At 37.3% G+C, this 25033-nt stretch overlaps 1 protein-coding gene across 3 annotated transcripts in view; it reads left to right on the top strand.

Annotated features, from left to right (window-relative positions):
* Positions 1-25033, top strand: part of LOC128984318 (cyclin-dependent kinase-like 4) — a 163276-nt gene that overhangs the window by 98359 nt on the left and 39884 nt on the right. For all 3 annotated transcript variants that reach the window (XM_054403638.1, XM_054403628.1, XM_054403632.1), the window contains exon 4: positions 20890-20997. In XM_054403638.1, coding sequence (XP_054259613.1) covers positions 20890-20997 — 108 coding nt within the window. The remainder of the gene's footprint in view (positions 1-20889; positions 20998-25033) is intronic.

Raw genomic sequence — 25033 nt, 5'->3', positions numbered from 1 at the left:
TACTCAGTATCTTTCCAGAGGTAATTACAGACAGAATTGGGTTCACGACTACGGTAAAACATAAGATCTCTTGTAAAGATGGCACTCCTGTCAAACAGAAACCTTACCCTCTTAACCCCGACAAACGGAAGTTTGTCATAGAAAAAGTAAAGGAAATGGAAAATCAAGGGCCAATTGAACCGTCATCTTCAGGATGGGCTTCACCAATAGTATTACCCAAAAAGAAGAACGGAGACTACAGACTTTGTGTGGATTTACGTCAAGTCAACAATAAAACTATTGCTGATGCTTACCCAATGCCTGATCTACGACATCTGATTAAGCAAGTTAGTGGGGCCAAAGTATTTAGCACTTTAGATTTGAATTCTGGCTATTGGCAAGTAGAGGTAGAAGAATCATCTCGGCCTATGGCCGCTTTTTCAACACCAAGGGGACTATATCAATTCCGTGTTATGCCCTTTGGATTTAAAAATGCCCCAGCAAACACACCAAACCCCTTCTGATCCCCCTGCGTCTGATGGACAAAGTTTTGTCGAGTTATGTTGGTGAATTTTGTCAAGTTTATTTGGATGATATACTAGTTTACAGCAAAACATTTTCTGACCATTTGCAACATTTGGCTAGAGTATTAGAAAGATTGAAAATTCATGGACTTAGCTGTCAAGTGAAGAAATGTCACTTTACGTCTAACTCAGTAGAATATCTGGGCCATGTGTTAACAGACAAAGGATTAGAGAGACAAACTGAGAAAAACAAGGCTATTGACGAGTACGAAAGACCCGGTACGAAGCGGAAAGTACGTCAATTTTTGGGCCTATGCGGTTGGTACAGTTGTTTTGTACCTAATTTTGAATCCAAGGTTTCACCTCTGACTGACCTTCATAAAAAATACACCTTTTAAATGGACCGAGACGGAAGAGAAATAAATCTAATAATAATCTAATAATCTTTATTCAGGGAGATAAAGAGATCCATCTGTGACTCTCCGGGATTAGCATATTTGGACCCCAACCGGGAAATATGCTTGCAGACAGATGCCAGTAATGTAGGTCTTGGGGCTGTTCTCTTTCAAGAGCGGATAGAAGGAGGCAAGGATATCATTGAATATGCAGGCAGGAAACTTTCCCTTTCTGAGAAAAACTATTGTACAGCTGAAAAGGAGGCTCTAGCGGTAGTGTGGGCAGTAAGAAAATTCAGAGGGTATCTCGAGGGAAGAAAATTTAAATTATTCACTGATAATTCATCGCTACAGTGGCTAAACAAAGTATCCGGAACCAAGTCAAAACTGATGCGATGGTCCTTAATTTTGGCCGATTTTTACTTTGAAATACATCACGTCCCAGGAGAGTTAAATCAAGCCGCTGATAGCTTGTCAAGAAACCCAGTAGACAGTGGTGAGATATCCAAAGAACTCGTGGAGAGGGAAGTTCCAGTCCCAATGAAGTTAACACAGATTGAGCCTGTTCTTATGGTGACACAACGGGAAAATTGTGACATCGACTTGGAACTTATAAAGAAAAAGGCAGAATGAAGATGCAGCTCGTAGTAAAATGAAATCCTGGATAACCAAACGTTACACTAATTCCGAAGCTGTCCCATTCCAGTTCAAGACATGCTATAAGAATCTTCGATACAAATCTCATCTATCAGAATATTCTCCTGTGATTGTGGTTCCGAAGTCCCACGGAAAAACTTCGGGTGTTGGTGGACACGGTCATACCGATGATGATGGAGGGTGAGGACAATTGGACCTGTGTGTCCCTTTACATCCAGGGTGTTCTTCGCGCCAAGAAGCTCGACCTTGACCGGGATGCGGTGTAGGTCATAAGGAATCTAAATTCCAGAAACAATGAGAGCCCTGAGGGCTTAGGTCACATGTTGGCCTGACTTGAAGTAATGTGACAAACAATTCCAGGTATGTGTCCAACAGGGTAGTGGGAGGGGGTTTTTTAGTGAATAGTCTGATAAATTCAGGATCCCACACCACCTGTGTGTGTAAAAATATTTCCCTCCTCAACCTAAAAAAAAATTAAATATAAATAATACTAAACTAGAGAACCCATGCTGCTCTGCAGCCTAAAATAAATATAATATCCGAGAAATCATCAAATTTATGATTATTGATTGAGTAATACAGTATCTTGATCTTAACTGATTAAAACGATAAATAGCTCAAATTGCTACGCACCATAAAGCTTTCTATAGACTTTCATTAACTTAGGCCTACAAAATTCCTTTGGCTATTAAGTTAGCCCACATTGAACTCAAAGTAATTTCTTTCTTAATAAAGATAATTCCTAATTTGTGTTTTATTTTTGTCTAATGAGGTAGCCTAAGTCTTTGTCTTAATCTTATAATTATGAATTATTTTAAGAATAAATAGATTTGGTAAGTTACAATATAAAATTTATTAATGAAATACAAGATAAGTTATTGGTTGAATTAGCTACAGGGTAAGTTAACAATGGTAAATTTTCAAAATGGTGGGGTTTCCAAAGTGGATGATATTATTCTAGGCTTATATTGGGTTGGTTTCTTCTGAATTACTAATTAATATTTAAATAGGCTATGAGCTCTTAATCTCAGGGAGGGGTGGTCGTGCCGGTTCGAATGATATATTAGGCTTCTTTAAAATGTAGATAATTTAATTTAGTTATTATTCTGAAATACAAGGTTCGTGATGATATTAATATAATAATGTTAATGTCCAAAGAAAGATTCCAAATGGTTTCACTGAATTTAATGAAATAAAATAGAATTTGAAGATTAAATTTTGAATAAAAGTTCAATTTGAAATATGTATATCTTGATGAGTTAAGTCAATTGGGCCTATTAGGCTATGCTGATTAAATGTCCAATGAAGATTAAATTTGTTCTTAGTTAAATAAGATGGATGATGGTTACCAAATTTGGAGTGTCTGTCCTCTTAAAATTTGGTACTCTTCAAGGCACTTGTCCCGAATACTTTTGGATGATAAGAAATTTAAAATTTAAGTTATACTTTGGGATTATGAATTTAGTTTAAATCAAACACAATGTCCAATAAAATGATGTTCACAATGTGAAGAGTTGGCAGGATCTGGGGAGAGGCAATGGTAGAAGCTCAGGAAGTCCATGTCCATTGTTGAAATGATGTACAGCTAGTTAATTCACATAAATGACACTTGCCACAGTAATTTTGATTTTCTTTGGATAATTTTGAAAAGTGATACTATATTTAAGATTTTATTACTATATTGCAATTTTCTTACAATTATATATTATTCTAAGTAAATAATTATTGTTGGTTTTTGATAAGTACAGGATAGGTATGGAGAGAAATGGCATAAATATTATATTGTAACATAAAATAGGATGATGTTTCTGTGGGGTGATGGGATATTATATAACATTGAACAAAATTGGATAAAATAACATATTAACAAGGAGAAACATATTAAATAACTGATAATATATTATCAGGGGCATTAACAGACATGATGGGAGAAAATATACAAAACAATAGAGAAATTAATGTTAATGATGAATGAATGACATGTAATATTACAAAATTAAAGCCTATAATTTACTGATTATTTTGAGTGTAAAACATATAGAAAAACATGAACAATACTGGAGCTAATAATTTTTAATAATATAAAATTCTTATAAAAATAATTGTTATGTTGGTTGTTCACCTTGCGTTTGCTTGAAACTCGTCCGATTTGAATAACTAATAGCTTAAATGAAATCCAGTATTTCATTGAAGGTTCAATTGTTAAACTAAAATAGAGTAAAATAGATTAAATAGACTAAAATATATAGTACTAGCAGAGTACCCGTCCTTCGTACGGGGTTGGAATATAAGTATAAAATGCTTATTGCAGTTATACTCAAGCTTTGCGTTTGCAATAAGGGAGGACACAGTTTGATAAAATTTGCTTTTTTTTAAATTTACAGTATTCTATAGTATTACACATCTACCATAGTCATAATGTTCTACCCCTTCACCTAAACAATGGAGAAAAATAAATTATCAACAATTCGCAACATATCACAAATTATTATTCATGAAACGAAAAACATAAACATAACTGTAAACAATCCTACTTTGACAGTTCTCATTTGCGAATCACAGTATTTTGTTGTTGCTTAGTTCATGGTTCAAATTAGCTGTTTTTATAAATGCAAAAAAATATAGTGCTGCACCCTGTTGGTAAATCTTATAACTTTTTAATGCTTTTCCATATCATAGAACCAACTTTTTTAGTTGAAACAGCTGACTAAATTCTTTAATTCCCTTTAAATATGAAATACTCATAAGGTTAACATGAGGAATTACAGAGCTACTGGGGCGGAGCCCGAAAGGATTTTTGAGATAAGAATATGCCTGTATATTAATCGGGAATGTAAGGTATCATCATGCCAAATGTCAGCCCAATCCGTCCAGTGGTTTATGCGTGATTGAACTTCAAACACACAAACAAACAAACAAACAAACAAACAAACAAACAAACACACAAACTTTCACATTTATAATATTAGTAAGATTATACCATTATAACTGGTGAAGGTATATCTTAAATTAAAGTAAGAAATAGAAAATAAATCAAATTGTGTGTTTTGGTCGAGTAATACAGAAGTTAAATATTTGCCGATGCTTTATGTGAAAACCTGGCGTGCATGCCTTCAATTTGAGACCTCAATAATGAAAATCGGTCGGGTAGAAGAGTCAAACGAACTCGGCAAAGAAAAACCAAATTCAACTCCCATAAGAAATACATGCGGAGCAAATTTCGTTTCATATATGCCGAGTGGGATTATAGATAAATAAATATATGTCGATGCTTGATGGCATATAGTATTATCTATATACAGGGTTAGTAAAAAGTGTGGAGACCCCCCGTTATTTTTTTAGCGGCCCATACTAGAAAAACTAAACTCGGCACACCATTATGGCATGCTATGAAGTACCATTTGGACATAACCGCCGCTTGGCGTTCATCCCCAAAATGGGGGATTTTGGGGGAAACTCAAAAGTTTTAAATACAAAGACCCATCGAGTGACCCCTCACTTTGAAGGTCCTGGTAAAAGAAAACCAACAACGTAAACTAGAGGTCTCTATCTCAGTTCATTAAAACATGGCAGCCAATTTAAATTCTCATAAGTTCCCAACCCCAAAATGGGGGATTTTGGGGGAAACCTCAAAAATTTTAAATTATAAGCCCCTTCGAGTGACCCCTCATTTTGAAGGTCATAATAAAAGAAAAGTAACAACGCAAACTATAGGTCTCTATCTTAACACAGTAAAATATGGCAGCTTATTGGATATAAAATTGCAAGTTATTTCCGACTTCTAAAGACTTCAATCAGCTTCCATTTTTTACTGGATTGAGATAGAAACCTCTAGTTTGCGTTGTTAATTTTAGTTTACCAGGACCTTCAAAATGAGGGGTCACTCGGAGGGGCTTATCATTTAAATTTTTTGAGTTTCCCCCAAAATACCCCATTTTGGGTTTGGTAAGCAAGTGGCTATTAGGCTTAAAAAGTACTTCATAACACGCCAAAAAGGGGTGTAGAGTTTAGTTTTCCTAGGGTGAGCCGCTACAAAATTTACGGCGGGTCTCTAGACTTGGAAAGCTGTAAGTTAAATTGAACTTTTGAGAAATTCAATTGGCTGCCATTTTTTACTGAATTGAGATAAAGACCTCTAGTTTGCGTTGTTGGTTTTCTTTTACCAGGACCTTTATAATGAGAGGTCACTCGATGGGTCCTTGTATTTGAAATTTTTGAGTTTTCGTCAAAATCCCCCATTTTGGGGATGTACACCAAGTGTCGGTTATGCCCAAAAAGTACTTCATAACATGTCATTAAGGTGAGCCGAGTTTAGTTTTTCTAGTATGGGCTGTTAAAAAAATAACAGGGGGTCTCCACACTTTTTACTAACCCTGTATATAAAAGGCAAAGCCCTCACTGACTGACTCACTCATCACTAATTCTCCCACTTCCCATTTACCTAGGAGGCTGAAATTTGGAACACTGATTCTTTAGGCATTAAATAGGAAAACTAAGTTGTTTTCATTCTTATCGGACTCTCGGGCTCCGCCCCAGTGGCTCTGGAGTTTCCCATGTTAACCTTATGAGTACTAATATTTAAATGGAATTAATTAATCTTAACAGCTGTTTCAATTAAACAAGTTGGTTCTGTTCTATGATGTGCAATAGCATTAACGTTACAAGGATTACCAACAGGGTGCAGCACTATTATTTTTTTTAATTTATGACAACAGCAAATTTTCAACCAAAAGGTGAGTGAGCGTAGCGAACGAACTTCAACCCGGAGGTGAGTTAGCGTAGCAAACGAGCTAACTTGCAGGCAAGTGAGCGCAGCGAACAAGCTCCAACCTAAAGGTGAGTGAGCGTAGCGAACGAACTTCAACCAGGACGTGATTGAGCCATGCGAACGAACTCACTTATGAAGTAAAACGGGGCAAAGCCCGCGGGTACAGCTAGTACCATTATAACTGGTGAAGGTACATCTTAAATTAAAGTAAGAAATATAAAATAAATCAAATTGTTTGTTTTGGTCGAGTAATACAGACAAATTTGTGTGTGCAAATCTTCAAGTTGAGACCTCAACCATAGATGAAGTAATATCTATGCCTCAACCATGAAAATCGGTGGGGTAGAAGAGCCAAACGAACTCGGCAAAGAAAAACAACATTTAATTACCTTAAGAAACTCCCATAAGAAATGCATGAGAGCAAATTTCGTTTACGTATACGCCGAGTGGGATTATAGAAAAATATATGCCGATGCTTGATGGCAAATCTGTGCGTCCATACCTTCAATTTGAAACCCCAATCATGAAAATCTGTCAGGTAGAAGAGCCAAACGAACTCGGCAAAGAGAAACCAAATTTAACTCCCATAATAAATACATAGGGAGCATCGTTTACGCCACAGAGCATAGAATAAATATAGAGGCGGCACTTGCCGTATGGAGTGAAGCAGGCTTCTCGTACCAAGAAGGAATCGCTAGGGGCTCAAAAGCGCATCCTAAAAATCCGCAACGATGACATCATAGTTTAATTCAAAATTCCTCCGTTAACAGCGTTGTAGTAGAGAGCACAGCGCGTAATTTTTAATTCACTATTAGGCCTAGTTAATTATAAAATTAAGAAAGATTATAAAATTAATTTTAAATTTTTTCGATTATTAAATTAAACTGTCATAACCTAACCAAACTAACCAAACGTGCTGATAATGAAAAAATCGAATGAAGGTTTACTAATCTAAAAAATAGTTTTGTTCACAAAATAAAATTATAAATGCCTAAAATTAAACTGTCACATCCTAACCAAACCAACCAAACTTGCTGATATGAAAAAAAATTGTTGACAAAAAGTTAGTACTGCCAGCGGGATTCGAACCCAGTATCTTCGGATTATCAGCTCGATACGCTATCCACTACACCACCGAGGCCGATGACTGATGTACGTATCGTTGCGGTAATGGTGTTCCCTCAAGAGGAGATCTGACAGCTAACGGATTTTTAGGATGCGCTTTTGAGCCCCTAGCGATTGCTGTACCAAGATGGCGGCTGGTCCGGTCTGTATTCACATTTAAACCATTATATTGTTACCATGGAAACCACCAATCAATATTTACTTTTAAAACTCTCACCTCAGAACTTTGTAAGCCCGCGGGGCAGAGTCCTAGGTCAATATCGAAGGGGGGATAGTTCTATATTGTATCCTCGGAGCGGTAGCTTCATCTAATTCATAAAGTAGCATAGAATAACACAGTGGTAATGACGCCGTGTTTTCAAAGTTCCGACTCCGACTCTCTTACCAAGATGGCGGAAATCGGCTTCACTACCGGTATAGCTGTATAGGTATAGATTATAGGTATAAGTAAGTTATAGGTATAGGTTATAGGTATAAGTAAGTGAGGTTATAGGTATAGGTTATAGGTATAGGTTATATGTATAGGTTATAGGTATAGGTTATAGGTATAGGTTATAGGTATAGGTTATAGGTATAGGTTATAGGTATAGGTTATAGGTATAGGTTATAGGTATAGGTTATAGGTATAGGTTATAGGTATAGGTTATAGGTATAGGTTATAGGTATAGGTTATAGGTATAGGTTATAGGTATAGGTTATAGGTATAGGTTATAGGTATAGGTTATAGGTATAGGTTATAGGTATAGGTTATAGGTATAGGTTATAGGTATAGGTTATAGGTATAGGTTATAGGTATAGGTTATAGGTATAGGTTATAGGTATAGGTTATAGGTATAGGTTATAGGTATAGGTTATAGGTATAGGTTATAGGTATAGGTTATAGGTATAGGTTATAGGTATAGGTTATAGGTATAGGTTATAGGTATAGGTTATAGGTATAGGTTATAGGTATAGGTTATAGGTATAGGTTATAGGTATAGGTTATAGGTATAGGTTATAGGTATAGGTTATAGGTATAGGTTATAGGTATAGGTTATAGGTATAGGTTATAGGTATAGGTTATAGGTATAGGTTATAGGTATAGGTTATAGGTATAGGTTATAGGTATAGGTTATAGGTATAGGTTATAGGTATAGGTTATAGGTATAGGTTATAGGTATAGGTTATAGGTATAGGTTATAGGTATAGGTTATAGGTATAGGTTATAGGTATAGGTTATAGGTATAGGTTATAGGTATAGGTTATAGGTATAGGTTATAGGTATAGGTTATAGGTATAGGTTATAGGTATAGGTTATAGGTATAGGTTATAGGTATAGGTTATAGGTATAGGTTATAGGTATAGGTTATAGGTATAGGTTATAGGTATAGGTTATAGGTATAGGTTATAGGTATAGGTTATAGGTATAGGTTATAGGTATAGGTTATAGGTATAGGTTATAGGTATAGGTTATAGGTATAGGTTATAGGTATAGGTTATAGGTATAGGTTATAGGTATAGGTTATAGGTATAGGTTATAGGTATAGGTTATAGGTATAGGTTATAGGTATAGGTTATAGGTATAGGTTATAGGTATAGGTTATAGGTATAGGTTATAGGTGTAGGTTATAGGTGTAGGTTATAGGTGTAGGTTATAGGTGTAGGTTATAGGTGTAGGTTATAGGTGTAGGTTATAGGTATAGGTTATAGGTATAGGTTATAGGTATAGGTTATAGGTATAGGTTATAGGTATAGGTTATAGGTATAGGTTATAGGTATAGGTTATAGGTATAGGTTATAGGTATAGGTTATAGGTATAGGTTATAGGTATAGGTTATAGGTATAGGTTATAGGTATAGGTTATAGGTATAGGTTATAGGTATAGGAGTGGCGACTCTATATTTATTCTATGCTCTGTGGTTTACGTATATGCCGAGTGGGATTATAGATAAATATATGCCGATGCTTGATGGCAAATCTGTGCGTTCATACCTTCAATTTGATACCTAAATAATGAAAATCGGTCGGGTAGAAAAGCCAAACGAACTCGGAAAAGAAAAACCAGATGTTTTTAATATACAGGGTGGGGCAATGAAAGCGCCCCAATTTATAAGCAGTACAAACTCAATAATATTCACCCTATGGATATAAATAGCACATCAAAACACAGCTTATCTTTTGCCATTTTAACTTAACAAAGTCATTTTTCCATTTCTTGAGAACGAAATCCTGCAAGTGACGTCCTTGTCCTACTTGACATTAGGCACTTGAAAACTCCATCAAATACTCCTCCAGCATTTCTTCAGGAATCACTTTAGTTTTTGGACAATTCTTAGCTTCGGTTCAAGCAAATCTGTGGGGTGACTTTGAAAAACCTCGAACTTCAAGTAGCTTATTAGAAAACCCACCCCCTTCCAAATAAAGGAGCCAACGTAAAGCTTTCAACAACAACAGCTTCCTGGCAAATCTCTTTGGACTTTGAGTTACTGCGACTCGCACTCTTTCAACATTTGCTGGTGTACAAAGAGTTTTGCGGCACCCACCGATTATTTTTAAGGTTTAAGCGTTTATCCTAAATAATTTTACCCAGTTCACCATTGTTTTCCAATCTGGAACAGTGCCATGTTGACCGAGGATGGAATGTGGTCTACACAATCTCTGGATTTTTGCACAAGAACCACTATTTTAAAAATAGGTTTGCACATCAAAATCTCAGTGTTAATAGCCTCGGGCATAATATTTACTAAAATGGCATAGTTTAATTGATGTTTTAAGCACAGCTGGTCATTCGTTGTTGCAACAATTAACATGTGACAGCTAAAACAAATTGTGGCGTTCTCATTGCCCCACCCTGTATAAGATTCCCCCAGTTGGTTGTAAACTATGTTAATAAAAATTGTATTGAAATAAATACATTTTCTGTTATGGATTTTTATTCAAACACATTAAATGTCAGGCAAGGTATTGTTTGTGAAGCGAAAGTAATGTTCATGTTAGGAAAAGTCAGCTGATCACTATTTGTTTTTGGTGTATGGAAATTGAGGATGAAAACTTATTCTTACAATCAATTCTTACGTTCAAAGCCGTCTGAGTGGCTTATCACTGATGTCTGTTCTCATGGAGGGAGAAATTCCGACAAAAGATGTAATCAATCAATTTACTGAAAGACCCCGATGTTTTTTTTTTTTTTTTTTTTTTTTTTTTTTTTTTGTAAATGAAGTATCATTCTTGCAAGAACGAATAACGTGTTTAGTTTATCTGTAACTAGCTGTACCCGCGGGCTTTGCCCCGTTTAACTTTATAATTGAGCTCGTTCGCATAGCTCAATCACGTCCTGGTTGAAGTTCGTTCGCTACGCTCACTCACTTTAAGGTTTGAGCTCGTTCGCTGCGCTCATTTGCCTTCAGGTTAGCTCGTTCGCTACGCTAACTCGCCTCCAGGTTGAAGTTCTTTCGCTACGCTCACTCACCTTTTGGTTGCAAATTAGCTGTTGCCATAAATGTAAAAGGAATAATAGTGCTGCACTCTATTGGTAATCCTTGTAACTTCAATGCTATTGAACATCATAGAACAGAACCAACTTGTTTAATTGAAACAGCTGTTAAGATTCATTAATTCCATTTAAATATGAGTACTCATAAGGTTATAAAAAAAAGTATGTCGAAAACTAGGTGTACAATGCAGTTGTCTGCTTGCAATATTGAGCGGAGCCAGCATATTCAATATCAATGATTTTTTTGCATTTTAAATAGAATGCCTATTTGCAGAGGTATCCAAAGTCAATCATAAGTCAGGATTAAGTGAATGAATCGTCTACTTGCAGGAACCGTATTCTATGTTTCATCTGGTTCTCATAAATTAAATGTCTACTTGCAGTATCCAATGCCAATGATATATTTGGTTCGCATAAATGGAATGCCTATTTACAGATTCTAAAGTCAATAGTACGTATGGTTCACGTAGACGGATTGTTTACTTGTAGTATCCAAACCCAATGGTACATGTAAATGAATAGTCTACTTGCAGTATCCTCAATAAATCCATGGTCCATTTATTTTGTTCACATAAATAAAATGCCTAATTGCAGTATCCGAAGTCAATGGTAGGCTTAGGCCTACTTCTGCTTCACTTATATGGGATGTCTATGTGCAGTATTCAAAGTCAATGATACGTCGGGTTCAAGTCAACGAATTGTGTTATATTTGGTTCACATTAGTGGAATTCCTATTTGTAGACTGCAAATAGGAATTGAACATGTTCCAATCAGATAGATATTCAAAGTCTACATTAATTGCACGTCTTGCTCACATAAAATGCTGTAAGTTATTTACAGATTCCAAACGCAATATGGTGCATCAGCCTAATTCCGGCAACCCTTATTATTGGTTTAAGTCCTGTGGTCCGAATATTACCATTTCAGATGTATACCTTCCCATATGGTTGGTTACATGACTGTGCCAAATTTCCTGCAGATCGCTTAAGCCTGTCAGGTGGAGCCTGACCTGTATTTGTAAAACAAAGGCAGTGAGTGTAGTATAAGAGCTTCGCTTCACTCCGCTCAATAATTTCGATACTGCAAATGAATCATGGTAGGCCTAAGCAATACCTGTATTATTAAAAGGCAATAACGATTATTATTATATTATTATTACCCATTGTATGTAGAATTTGCTTTTCTTTATTTTTTTCAATGTCTTCTTTCTTCATTATTAAAAAAAGAATCATTTATTTGTACAGAAGACTTATTTGCATTGAACATTCATAAAACTCACCAATTCTATTACCTCAATAACTGTTTACCAGTATTATTGTTGTGAGGGATTGGGGTTAGCCTCACTTAGTATAGGCCTATAACTTAGGTCTAGTTTTATTTTAGCAGTTAAAAGTAAGAAATTGTCGTCAACCACTTTCAAAATTTCCCTATTGTGCAATAAAATTTATCAATACAACTATTTTATTGTCTAAGTTACACCATTTAGTCTTAAACCTTACCTGTAAACCACGTGGTTGTGATTTCATTTCGTAAAACGATTTTGTATTTTTAGCTACAAGAACATTTTTTACAAAGTTTCTTGCAAATCAAGGGCGGTGTGATTTTTGTTGGTATAATTATGTTGTAGTGTTTTTTTAATGACCTCGTTTTATCTTCTCCTTCTCCAAGCAACATAAACTTAGGCCTAATTAGTTAACTATTCATTGTTGTTAAAAAGAACAGAACCATTTTACAATTAAATATAAACGGCATGGAGTTTAATCACTCAATATAGAACTGATTGTTAATCATTTCGTATTACATACAATATACTATAATATGCTCTTTAGTATTATCCAATTTTTTCTTTTGTACTGTATTTATCATGTGGTAGATTTGTTGACTAATGTTGAGGCTCTTGTTTACTTTTTAGTGTTTACTCGCAAATAATGACATGGCGACCAATTAACCCATAAGGCCCATGTTAAATTTCCAAAAGTTTGCATTCATGTAGGGAAAAGTCCTATGGTCCGATTTGTACCGTTTCAGATTTATACCTTCCCATGGTTGGTTACTATGACTGTGTTAAATTTCATGCAGATCGCTTTAGCCGTTCAGGAGGAGTATTTGTAATAAAAAAGCAGGAGTGTAGTATAAGAGCTTCGCTCGCTTCGCTCGCTCCGCTCAAAAATAATTGTGCGGTTGGAATTCAACATATGATTTCCCTATCATGGTAAATCTCCCACTCATTTACCCTTTTCTACACTGAAATCCCCTGTAACAATCATCTGTTTTATATTGCAGACAGGTTTTTTAGGAAGCATTTGTTTATTATGATTGAACTACACACATAATAAAACAATAAGATTTATTTTAACAATAAATAATCTACGTATCAATTTTAATTTCACTAAAAGTTTTGTTATAATGTAATATACATAATCCTGGACTAACATTTTTGCTTTTGATGGATTGTTTTAAATACAATTTCAGTTCTGGTAATGTAACTATACATTATTAAATTAGTTAATATCGTGGTAAACTGGTTTAAAAATTCTAAAGTGATTCTTCACTTCTTTATTTAGTTGTTATTTTAATACCGTCGGTAATAGGAACTTTGTCAATGTCTCTAGCGGAGCCCTAAGGTCAGAGCAGGATGAAAACCATTGGGTTATCCTGTTTATGCCTGAGTAATCAGTGTACAACATTAAACTCACTAGGTAAATGACAAGTAAAAGCATTCAATTTTCTTTTACTGAGGATAAACTAACATAACAAATTGATCATACCATTTTGAATGAACGAGTTATGTTTGGAGATACACAGAAATTAAACCATTTGTATGTAACAGCTATATTAAAGTGTTTGCATTTTTCATCGTTTACTAATTGTATAAATATTTCAAATCCTTAATAATAAAAGGCCAATACGCCTTAGTACACACCAAATAGAAAACGAATCTCGTAAAAACATATAAATTTAATTTGATTTTTAAAACATATATTAAACCACAAAATGAACACAATGGTGTAAATTTAACAAATGTTAGTTGTAATGTGGACGTTAAAAAGTACTGGAGACGGTCCATTACATAATTCACTCTCATAACTGGAAAGTAGATATTCACCATCATCTTCGCTTAAGCCATCAGAGTCAGTGTCATCCTGCAGATTTATAATAAATGCTTTTTTAAATAATTGTACACTCTAAAAATTGTATTTTTAGTTTGAATAGTAATGTCTTGGCACCTTTTGGCCATTTCTAATTAACACTAATCAATTAAACACAGACTGAATAATATTAAACTGCAAAAAAATACCATCAGAATAATCACAATGTTGTTTACTACTAAAATGTAAACAAAGTGACAACTGTTGTAAAATTATTAACAGTATGAATCAGCTGTAGGCTAATATGTTGTGGTGGCAGGGGCCAGGGAGAAAACAGGGGAAAACAAATTTGTCCTTCAACCGCACATTAAATTCAGACAGAGTATAACATGGGAAACTCCAGCGCCACTGGGGAGGAGCCCGAGAGTCCGATCAGAATAAAAACAGCTTAGTTTTCCTATTTAATGCCTAAATAATCAGCGTACCAAATTTCAGCCTCCTAGGTAAATGGGAAGTAAGAGAATTAGTGATGAGTGAGTCAGTCAGTCAGTGAGGGCTTTGCCTTTTATATATATAGATAATTAAAACTTGATTTTTCCTTGTGCCTTCTTAGTTTCTTTCATCGAACTTACCTATCATTATAAATCCGTTTTTTGTTGTCATACTGTAACGAGTTATTTTTCCTAGGGGGGTAAATATTTGCTATTTGGCCGCGCACCTATTGCTGGTAGGCAAGCGGCGGCGGCGAACCTGGCTAGCGCCCTTTGACCCGGCTTATCAGTGCCGATAAGCCTGGGATATCCTAGTTTCTCAGGATAGCCTAGGACAGACATTCGAGTGGTGGATCCCGTGCAGTGAAGAGTGTTGGTGTCTGGCTGATACGTCGGTGGTGTACGTAGAGAGGAGTGAACGTGACAGTGGTGTCGGAGAACGTTGGTGGTGTGATCGCGCCGAGTGTTTGTGTAAGTTGGGTACAGACCCACTATCGGTGAGTGGACGACGTTCCTTACTTTTTGGTTTAAGAGTTGAAAGTTGTTACTAAAACACTCATCTCTGATTTGATTGCGAGAGTTAGAGTTGTAACCGTGCTGGTCAAAGCCTGACGGTAGTTAGGATTTATTAGTCAGGAATAATATTAATTTATATTCCCGACGGTTCTGGGCAGGTGCTAGAGCGCAAATAATATAATTTAATTGACTGTAGTAGATATTATTTTGCGTTGTACCTAGAGTTAGTTATATTACTAATAACTCTGAGGCCCGACAAACCTAGGCTGCACGATTTAGCGTGCGTAGTTGGAAGCACGAGGCCAGTAGGCTAGTAGCTAGTTTTATTAGCCTATTAACAGAAGCCCAGCTAAGTAACATAAAGTTGGTAGTAGCAGTAGCAGTAGTAGGGTTGTTATTGTTTATTCATTTGATTACAGTATTTTAATTTAACCTGAACAGCTTGTTTGGTAGTCCAACACGTTATCTCGGTAGCTTGGGTAGCGGAGTACCGGCTATCAGATAATATATTTATCTAGTGTTTGGAACGTATTTAATATTTATTTATCTGCTACTAAGTAGCTCAATATTTTAATAGTGCAATTGCCATTTAACTTTGCTTGTTTGGCTTGGTATTTATTGAGACCAGCTACTAGTGGTGTAGTCACTCTACCCATAGTGTACTTGTATATTATTATGTGGTACGATTATTGAGTGAACTGTTTGATTCTTAGCTTGGGCATTAGAGTTGTGTATTGGATTATAGTGGCCTAGTAGACCCCGCCTGGTGATAACACGCGTTGTGGTTTTTATTGGCAAGTCGTCGTGTAACTCACCGTGTTTTAGGCACTCTGGGCTTAACTATTGGATAGTTAGGACGAAGCCCGAGTTGCGTAGTCAGCAACGACCCCCTAGGAGTGTGGAGAATCGGCGTAGGCCTGGTAGTGATTATTGCACGTTTGTTTTGGTGACTTGTTTTTGACTTGTTCACAGTGCCCGTGTATGAGCCAGTCCTATACCGGTTAGACCCGGCTTTTGGCCTAGTGGTTTCCCTGACCTTGTCGCAGACCCTGGAACTTTACCCAGCCATTGTAGGCTGAGCTATCCCCGGCAAACGGTTGCGACTTCTGCACTTTTAATACTATATTTTCCCAGTGCAGAAAATCTCGTCGCAAGATGGCGCCCGAACAGGGACTGAGGTTGGCAGTGGTGCTGAGTTGCTGACGTATTAACGGCGCCCGAACAAAATAATTTTATCTGTGCAGATTTGCTGCGGACTTGTGCAGATTGGCTGCGGACCTGAGCTGTTGAGCAGAGTTTTAGGCGGACCTGCTGTGATTTTATAGTCGGTTGGGTAGGCCTTACCTGTTTTCTGTTACAGCGTGGTGTGTTGTGAACCCTAATTTATTTAGTGGTTGTATACATAGATATTAGTTAGTAATTTTAACTTTGCTAATTAATTGAGCCTTATCATTGAATATTATTTGAGTGAGAACCCTTATTGTGTATTTGTGGTTTGGCTTTCACACTTATAATTGGTTTGATTTATTATTTTGCTAATTAATTGAGCTTTATCATTGAATATTATTTGAGTGAGAGCCCTTACTGTGTATTTGTGGTTTGACTTTCACACCTATAACTGGTTTGATTTATTATAACGGTGTTAAATATATTTTAATCGGTTTCGCTCTTATTTTTGCGGATTAGTCGTGGTATTTGAATTTTAAATATGGTTGTCACTACGAGTACGACGTCTGTGCTGGGCGGTACGCCTATTACGTCTGCTATTACTACGGCTAGTTCTGGGGTTAGCTCCGAACTGTCGGTGATGACGACATCGTCATTGTGGCCGGCGTCTTCGCTCGTTTGGCCGACTATTTCGTCGGTCGTGGCTACGACAGTGACAACTTCTTTGACATATTCCGCGCCAGCGACTATGTCCTTGGGGTCGCAGCCCCGGGACGGTCGCGTGGGTTGGATCTATGACCTCTCGAAAGGGGAGCTCATGAGGACAATGGACCAGTATGGTTTGGTGACCACTGGGACTTCTGCGGAATTACGGCAGAGATTTTCATCATTTTGGAAGCAGCGGAATGCCCGTCGGTACAGCGATGATAGGCTGTGTACGGCTGGGGCTGCTGCACCGACATATGTACCGCCGGCTACTACAACCATAGGGCATCCAGACCCCCCGAGAACCGTACCTCAGGTACTGGTTAGTACTGAATCGGACCAAACAGAGATATTCAAGCTTAGCGGGGAGTTAGAGGCGGTCAAAGAGATTCTTGGGTTGTCTTTGGAGACTGATACCCGGACTCTTCAAGAACAACTTGCATTGGTGGTGCGACAGGCGAGGGGCTCGCCGAGTAATGAGGTCGGCTATGGGTTCGAAAGACCCGCCAACCCTATGTCCCCTGTTGTGGCTGCTCCCATGCCTACCTTTGGGTTACCAAGTAGACCCGAGGGATGGCAACGACCTAGTGATCATTCAGAGAGACCAGTCCGTCCTTCTAGTGTTGAGGTGCCACGTGGATCGGATATGCTCTCGAATGGGGCCAGCAGGGTGGAGCCGAAGGACTGCTCCAAGATATGTGACATGGTCCGAAAGTGGGGTTTGAAGTTTGATGGACGTAGAGACCCTGTGTCATTCCTGGAGCGTCTTGAAGAGCTGATGGTCTCGTACGCTATATCGTCGGAGGACCTGCTTAGAGCGCTGCCGGAGCTGTTGCAAGGCTCAGCACTTCTTTGGTATAGGAACTGCAAGGAGCTCCTGTATTCTTTTGAAGCTTTTCGGCATCAATTTGAGATCCAGTTCCTCCCACCTGGTTATCAGAGGAATTTGGATGAGGAGATCCGGAAAAGGACACAGGGTGAAGGCGAGCACTTCCGGGACTACGTTGTTGCCATAAGTACCTTGCTTAGGCGTAGTGGTACGTTGTCGGAGCATAGTAGATTGGACCTAATCTACAATAATATGCGTCCAGAGTACAAACTGATGGTACGCCGGCGTGACTTCAGCAACCTGGCCGAGATGGTGGAGTTGGCTGAAGACTACGAGGCCTATTTGCGAGAGAAGGCCGCCTTCCGACCTCCTCCTTCACCAAACGTAGCGCTGGTTTTGGAAACCGCCTATGTTCCCAAGAAGAAGGCTGAGAAGTGTTTTGAAACGGCCGCGGTTGAAAAACATAATTTTCAGAGACCATCTCTTGAGGCTAAGTCGATTGGGCGGCGAGTAGATTTTGACTCTAACCGGGTCCGTGAACAAAGGCCCGTAATGACTAGGGAAGTTGCAGATGGTGCAAAGGATGTGCGTTGTTTTAGGTGCCAGGAGATTGGCCACTTTGCCAGAGGCTGTGGCAAACTGAGGACCGTCTCCTGTTTTGGATGTGGGAAACCTGGTTTTACTGTGAACCAGTGTGGATGTCGTGCGGGAAACGGCAGGCCAGCTCAGACATCAGGAGGTCAACTGAGCGAGGCCACCCGAAACGAACGACCTCAGAAGAGTGGTCCGAGTGGCTCGGAAAACTAAACAGCCTGGTTGGTGGAGTAGACGAGGACCGGCTGATTTCAGAGACAAGGCCCTTTGTTGAAGTTGTGCTGATGGGCAGCGTTTTTGTGGCGTTACTGGACACTGGGTCCGTCGTCAACTTGGTTGGGCGAGGAGTCGCCGAACATCTTCAACGCCAGGGGATAGAGCCTTGTAAGATTACCGCTCCTCTGAGGATGGCAGATGGGACACGGTCGAAGGCTGAGTATTCGTTTCGGCTAGCAGGAGAAGCTGCGGGAAGACGGTGGGTTGGAGACGCCTTGTACGTTCCCACTCTTACCACGGATTTGATTTTGGGTATGGATGCCATACGAGATCTCGGACTTGTGACGGTCGTGACGGAGGTGATAACAATGGGCGTGGGTGATGACTGTTCTGGCCAAGGGGGCCGCATGGACAGTGTCAAAATTGGTGACGAAGACCCCGAAGGCCCTTGCATTGGAAATCCCCGTCTGGTTCCTGATGCTAAATCATTCTGCACCTTGTTGGCTGGTAGTGGAAGAGTTAGCTGGTAGAAGAGTTTTTTTTTGTTTTGAGTTTGAGACCTGTGGTGTAGGGTTCACCATTGGGTTAGGGGTTGAAGTATTTTGTTTTGGCCGGAGTTCAAAGATTTTTTTTTTCTTTTTGGCCGTTTTCTTTTTTTTCATCCCGATGTAAGTGGGGGATGTAACGAGTTATTTTTCCTAGGGGGGTAAATATTTGCTATTTGGCCGCGCACCTATTGCTGGTAGGCAAGCGGCGGCGGCGAACCTGGCTAGCGCCCTTTGACCCGGCTTATCAGTGCCGATAAGCCTGGGATATCCTAGTTTCTCAGGATAGCCTAGGACAGACATTCGAGTGGTGGATCCCGTGCAGTGAAGAGTGTTGGTGTCTGGCTGATACGTCGGTGGTGTACGTAGAGAGGAGTGAACGTGACAGTGGTGTCGGAGAACGTTGGTGGTGTGATCGCGCCGAGTGTTTGTGTAAGTTGGGTACAGACCCACTATCGGTGAGTGGACGACGTTCCTTACTTTTTGGTTTAAGAGTTGAAAGTTGTTACTAAAACACTCATCTCTGATTTGATTGCGAGAGTTAGAGTTGTAACCGTGCTGGTCAAAGCCTGACGGTAGTTAGGATTTATTAGTCAGGAATAATATTAATTTATATTCCCGACGGTTCTGGGCAGGTGCTAGAGCGCAAATAATATAATTTAATTGACTGTAGTAGATATTATTTTGCGTTGTACCTAGAGTTAGTTATATTACTAATAACTCTGAGGCCCGACAAACCTAGGCTGCACGATTTAGCGTGCGTAGTTGGAAGCACGAGGCCAGTAGGCTAGTAGCTAGTTTTATTAGCCTATTAACAGAAGCCCAGCTAAGTAACATAAAGTTGGTAGTAGCAGTAGCAGTAGTAGGGTTGTTATTGTTTATTCATTTGATTACAGTATTTTAATTTAACCTGAACAGCTTGTTTGGTAGTCCAACACGTTATCTCGGTAGCTTGGGTAGCGGAGTACCGGCTATCAGATAATATATTTATCTAGTGTTTGGAACGTATTTAATATTTATTTATCTGCTACTAAGTAGCTCAATATTTTAATAGTGCAATTGCCATTTAACTTTGCTTGTTTGGCTTGGTATTTATTGAGACCAGCTACTAGTGGTGTAGTCACTCTACCCATAGTGTACTTGTATATTATTATGTGGTACGATTATTGAGTGAACTGTTTGATTCTTAGCTTGGGCATTAGAGTTGTGTATTGGATTATAGTGGCCTAGTAGACCCCGCCTGGTGATAACACGCGTTGTGGTTTTTATTGGCAAGTCGTCGTGTAACTCACCGTGTTTTAGGCACTCTGGGCTTAACTATTGGATAGTTAGGACGAAGCCCGAGTTGCGTAGTCAGCAACGACCCCCTAGGAGTGTGGAGAATCGGCGTAGGCCTGGTAGTGATTATTGCACGTTTGTTTTGGTGACTTGTTTTTGACTTGTTCACAGTGCCCGTGTATGAGCCAGTCCTATACCGGTTAGACCCGGCTTTTAGCCTAGTGGTTTCCCTGACCTTGTCGCAGACCCTGGAACTTTACCCAGCCATTGTAGGCTGAGCTATCCCCGGCAAACGGTTGCGACTTCTGCACTTTTAATACTATATTTTCCCAGTGCAGAAAATCTCGTCGCAATACCTTGTTAACAGGGACATTTCAGGATGGTCAAACGAATAGTTTTCTTGTTACGATGCTTACTGCTGTGTTTCTAGGTTATTTTAATGTATATATATATATATATATATATATATATCCAAGGAGCCCCCCCTCAAAAAAAGTTTTCCTTTGCTCTATAATGTAAATGTTCATATAATTTTACAGGTCCTGGTGAAAACTACACAGACTACGTAGCAACTAGATGGTACCGAGCACCTGAACTTCTTGTGGGAGACACACTTTATGGACCTCCTGTAGATGTCTGGGCGATTGGTAAGCATACATTTTACAAACACATTCATAGTTCTGTACAGTAAGGTTCAGTTTTTAGCGAACTTCCCATATGGGGAAAAAGCTATTACCGTGGTACTCATGGTAAGACCTGGACCCGGGACCGATTTACTTTTTCGTTTTGAGGTCTCTAGAGGCCAAAAACACCATCCGTTTAAATTCATATATATATATATATATATATATGTGTGTGTGTGTGTGTGTGTGTGTGTGTGTGTGTGTGTGTGTGTGTGTGTGTGTGTGTGCTTTCGTGCTGCATAAGCTGTGGGGACATGAGTGTGAATGTGACCAGACTGTGTGGACCTAGTCGCTTATGTGGACATCACACCCGTCCACACAATTTTTACAGGAAATACATTAACTGTGTGGACTTTGTCATGTCTGACTAGTGGCGCTCCTACAGACTTTTTGGTGAACAAGGAAAGCTGCTGGTGGCTACTAGTAATGGAACTTGATAGTTTGGCTTCCCATCTCCTGATATAGAATTGACTCCTTGTACAACATTTTATAATAAATGAATAACTAATAAACTATTTAATAATTCTTACAATTTGGTTCAACATAGCATAATTATCATTATATAATATATTTATTTATTTATACAAATATATTTTTTTAACTTTTTTTTTGCCATCTAATATTTTTTAAAGTTATTTATTTCACCATTCTTCTTCACCATGTTCTTGTAATTCCATTTAGCTTATATCTTCACCTATCTTCTTTTATTTTTTTTTTCTATTTCATCAAATAATTACATAGTTTGGACGCACAGGCCAAAGTCGACGCTCAGGCTCGCAGCCCATGTCGGCTTATTCCCTAAAAATGTGTACGTTTTGTTGAACATAAATGCTGCAGATGTTAATTTAATTTATTCATTTAATTGCACGTGTTTTTTCTTCTCCATTAAATAATTGCGTAACATTTTTTGTAAATAATTTTTGGAATAAATATATAACTCATTCATTCATTCATAATAAATATGTGTGATATAATAAATTATTGTCATATTTAAATGTTACATATATATTATTCAATGATACATATAGTATTTAATAAGTAAAAAAACTATTTGCAAGATCACTGACTAAATAAAACTCCAGTTTTATTTAGTCAGTGACAGTGAATAGACGGTGCTGGCCAGGCTTTACAGTTTTAACCAGTTTTATCACTCTTTATTCTAATTTAACCATTTGATCAACATGACTAGTTTTGACTATTGTGATTTTGACAGTATTTTAATCTTTTGACATACCACAATGTATTCATAGATGATATGGTTGCATACAATGACCTGACGAAGTTCTAAGGAACGAAACTAGTTGTCATACCAGCAACTGTGGTTGGATAAGGTAATCCTTTTATACTATCAATAAAACTAGCGTGTGTAATGGAAGCAAGTGGTTTACTAAGAACAAATAACAGAAGTCATTGGGTTCATTCTTTTTGTCGTGAACGTGATGCAGGCGAACGTTTTCGTACGTTTTACAATAAAATCAGGAAACACGAGACAAAAGTTTGTTTATACTATCGTATGTCAGCCCAGTCATTCGATGAGCTTATTCAGATCATGAGGCCTCAGATAACAAAAATGAACACACATTTTAGGAATTCTATTCTATCCTATCAGAATATTATTATGCCTGTTTGTCCCACAGTGATAGCTGGCCGTGAACATGTTCCATAAACTTATCAACATCAAACATTTCTAGTAGATTCTAAACAACCGAACAACATAACAGGATAGTGTGCACGAACCCACAAGACTGAATAGGTTTTTGGTCTTTGTCTGGTTGTACTAAGATGGTTGATTATATGCACTAAGTTAGATTTCAGTTGTGACAAAATTAGTCAGTACAGAATTTATCTCTGTCTGTCTTATTCAATTCTTCCATTACAAGTCCCAGAATTTAATGGCCATCGTTAATTGTCTTTACTTTCTGGTTAATTGCGTCCTTAAGATCCATTAGAGTACGGATTTTGTGAGTGTAGATGCTAAATTTGAGAACGCCTCATTGAAGAAATTTACACACGCTAAAATATGGTGATCTAGGGGCCACGACATAATATCTTAGGAAGGTGAAATACACCATTCTAGAATACAAATATAAGAAAATTAATAAAAATTTAATTCTTATATGCGCAGTAAGTCTTGTTAAATAAACATATATTAGGTTTAGCGAGCTGTTGGCCCGTCCTACATACGGGAATTGAGTGTTCAACTAAAACTGAAGTTATATCAATATGTCCATTTCTAATCCAAGCAAAGTTCAAGCGGTTAAACATTTACTGTAAACAAAAAGCTGCCAAGATGAATCAAAACATGTAAACATTGTTAATTTCCTATTCTTTCCTCAAACAGTCAAACTGGAAAATAATTTGCATAAGCTTTCCTTCGAAAACTCACAGGACCAGAGCCTCGATTTGTATACATCAGTGGTTATAGAATCTTACTTATTTCCTACAATCAATGGCAAAATAACAGAATAATAAACTAACCTGATAGTTTTGAAGAATATTTTTATATTCAACCAGCTGTTAGTTAAAACAAATTTTATTGCAATAAAACGAACATAAAATTTTAAAGACTGCTTAAAAAAATAAATTAGAGCATCTAGTATTTTACTATGTATATTTAATTAATCTGTCATCCTCTTACCGAAGAATTGAACGTATCAATAGCATTACACATAGTATAAATAAGTCAACCGTAAGTATGTCTTTGATTTTTATCCAAATGCCGAATTTGTGTCATAAACACTGAATGTTTACAGCTGTTATGACAAATTATATTATACCAAAAGCTAGTTTAGAATGTTAGCATCGGCTGCTAGACTTAAAAATAATTTATAAATAAAAAACTTTTTTAAACAAACGTTTTTAAACGCCCTAAAAACTAGAAAATAATTTACAAATAATTTATAAATATGTTGTGAGAGTATAAATACTTGTACGATTTAAAATGAAAAACGTTGGGTGCATGCAATTAATTGATAATAATACATTAGTTCAGTAGGTGAAGGTAATTGTAAACTATCTATTGCATGCACCCCACGTTTTTCGTTTTAAATCGTACAAGTATTTATACTCTCTCAACATATTTATAAATTATTTGTAAATTATTTTCTAGTTTTTAGGGCGTTTAAAAACGTTTGTTTAAAAAAGTTTTTTATTTATAAATTATTTTATACTTTTTAGTTTTAATGTGTGTGCATGTTAAATCTATTTCAAGCGTCTATATCAGATTAAGACAGAGGCATGTGGGAAATCTAAGGTTTATTTGAGTTTCTTTGCATATAATTATGTATTAGATTGCATGTATGGCCTACCTACTAACTATAAATATATCAATCTATTTGACTTATTGTTTACTTTATAGAATACTAAATAAATAACAAATGACATTATTAACAAACTCCTTTATATCTGCAATCAGTTTGTTTATCTTTATTTTGAAATGTTTGTTTGTATAAAGAATCTCTTGGGAGCAGAACCTGTACCTCTTGACCTCTGCTTTTTGAACTGTCAAATTTAAGTATTTACAGCTGACTTAAATTAGTTGATATATTTACATCCTTTCAAAATGTAAACATGAAAAATTTGGAAGCCCATGGGGCGTAGCCCAAGTGAAATATGAAAATTAAATGATATAATATCGCATTGTCATGCATTTGTGAGCTATGTTTCAAATTTCAAGTCTCTAGCTTATCGGTTACATCGTTTAAAATTGATATCAAAATTTGTAGGAAAGCGAGCTAATAAAAACAAGCCCATGGGGCGTAGCCCGAAAGGAAATATGAAAATTAAATGATATAATATTGCAATGTCATCCATTTGTGAGCTATGTTTCAAATTTCAAGTCTCTAGCTCATCGGGAAGTATCAAAATTTGCAAGAAATCGATTTAATAAAAACAAGCCCATGGGGCGTAGCCCTAGGGAAATATGAAAATTAAATTGTATAATATTGCATTGTCTTCCATTTGTGAGATATGTTTCAAGTTTCAAGTCCCTAGCTCATCG

Source organism: Macrosteles quadrilineatus, unplaced genomic scaffold, assembly GCF_028750875.1.
Source record: "Macrosteles quadrilineatus isolate MER2022 unplaced genomic scaffold, UCM_ALF_1.0 Scaffold_1__1_contigs__length_201487025, whole genome shotgun sequence".
Lineage (NCBI taxonomy): Eukaryota > Metazoa > Arthropoda > Insecta > Hemiptera > Cicadellidae > Macrosteles > Macrosteles quadrilineatus.
This window is presented reverse-complemented; position numbering and strand designations above follow the sequence as displayed.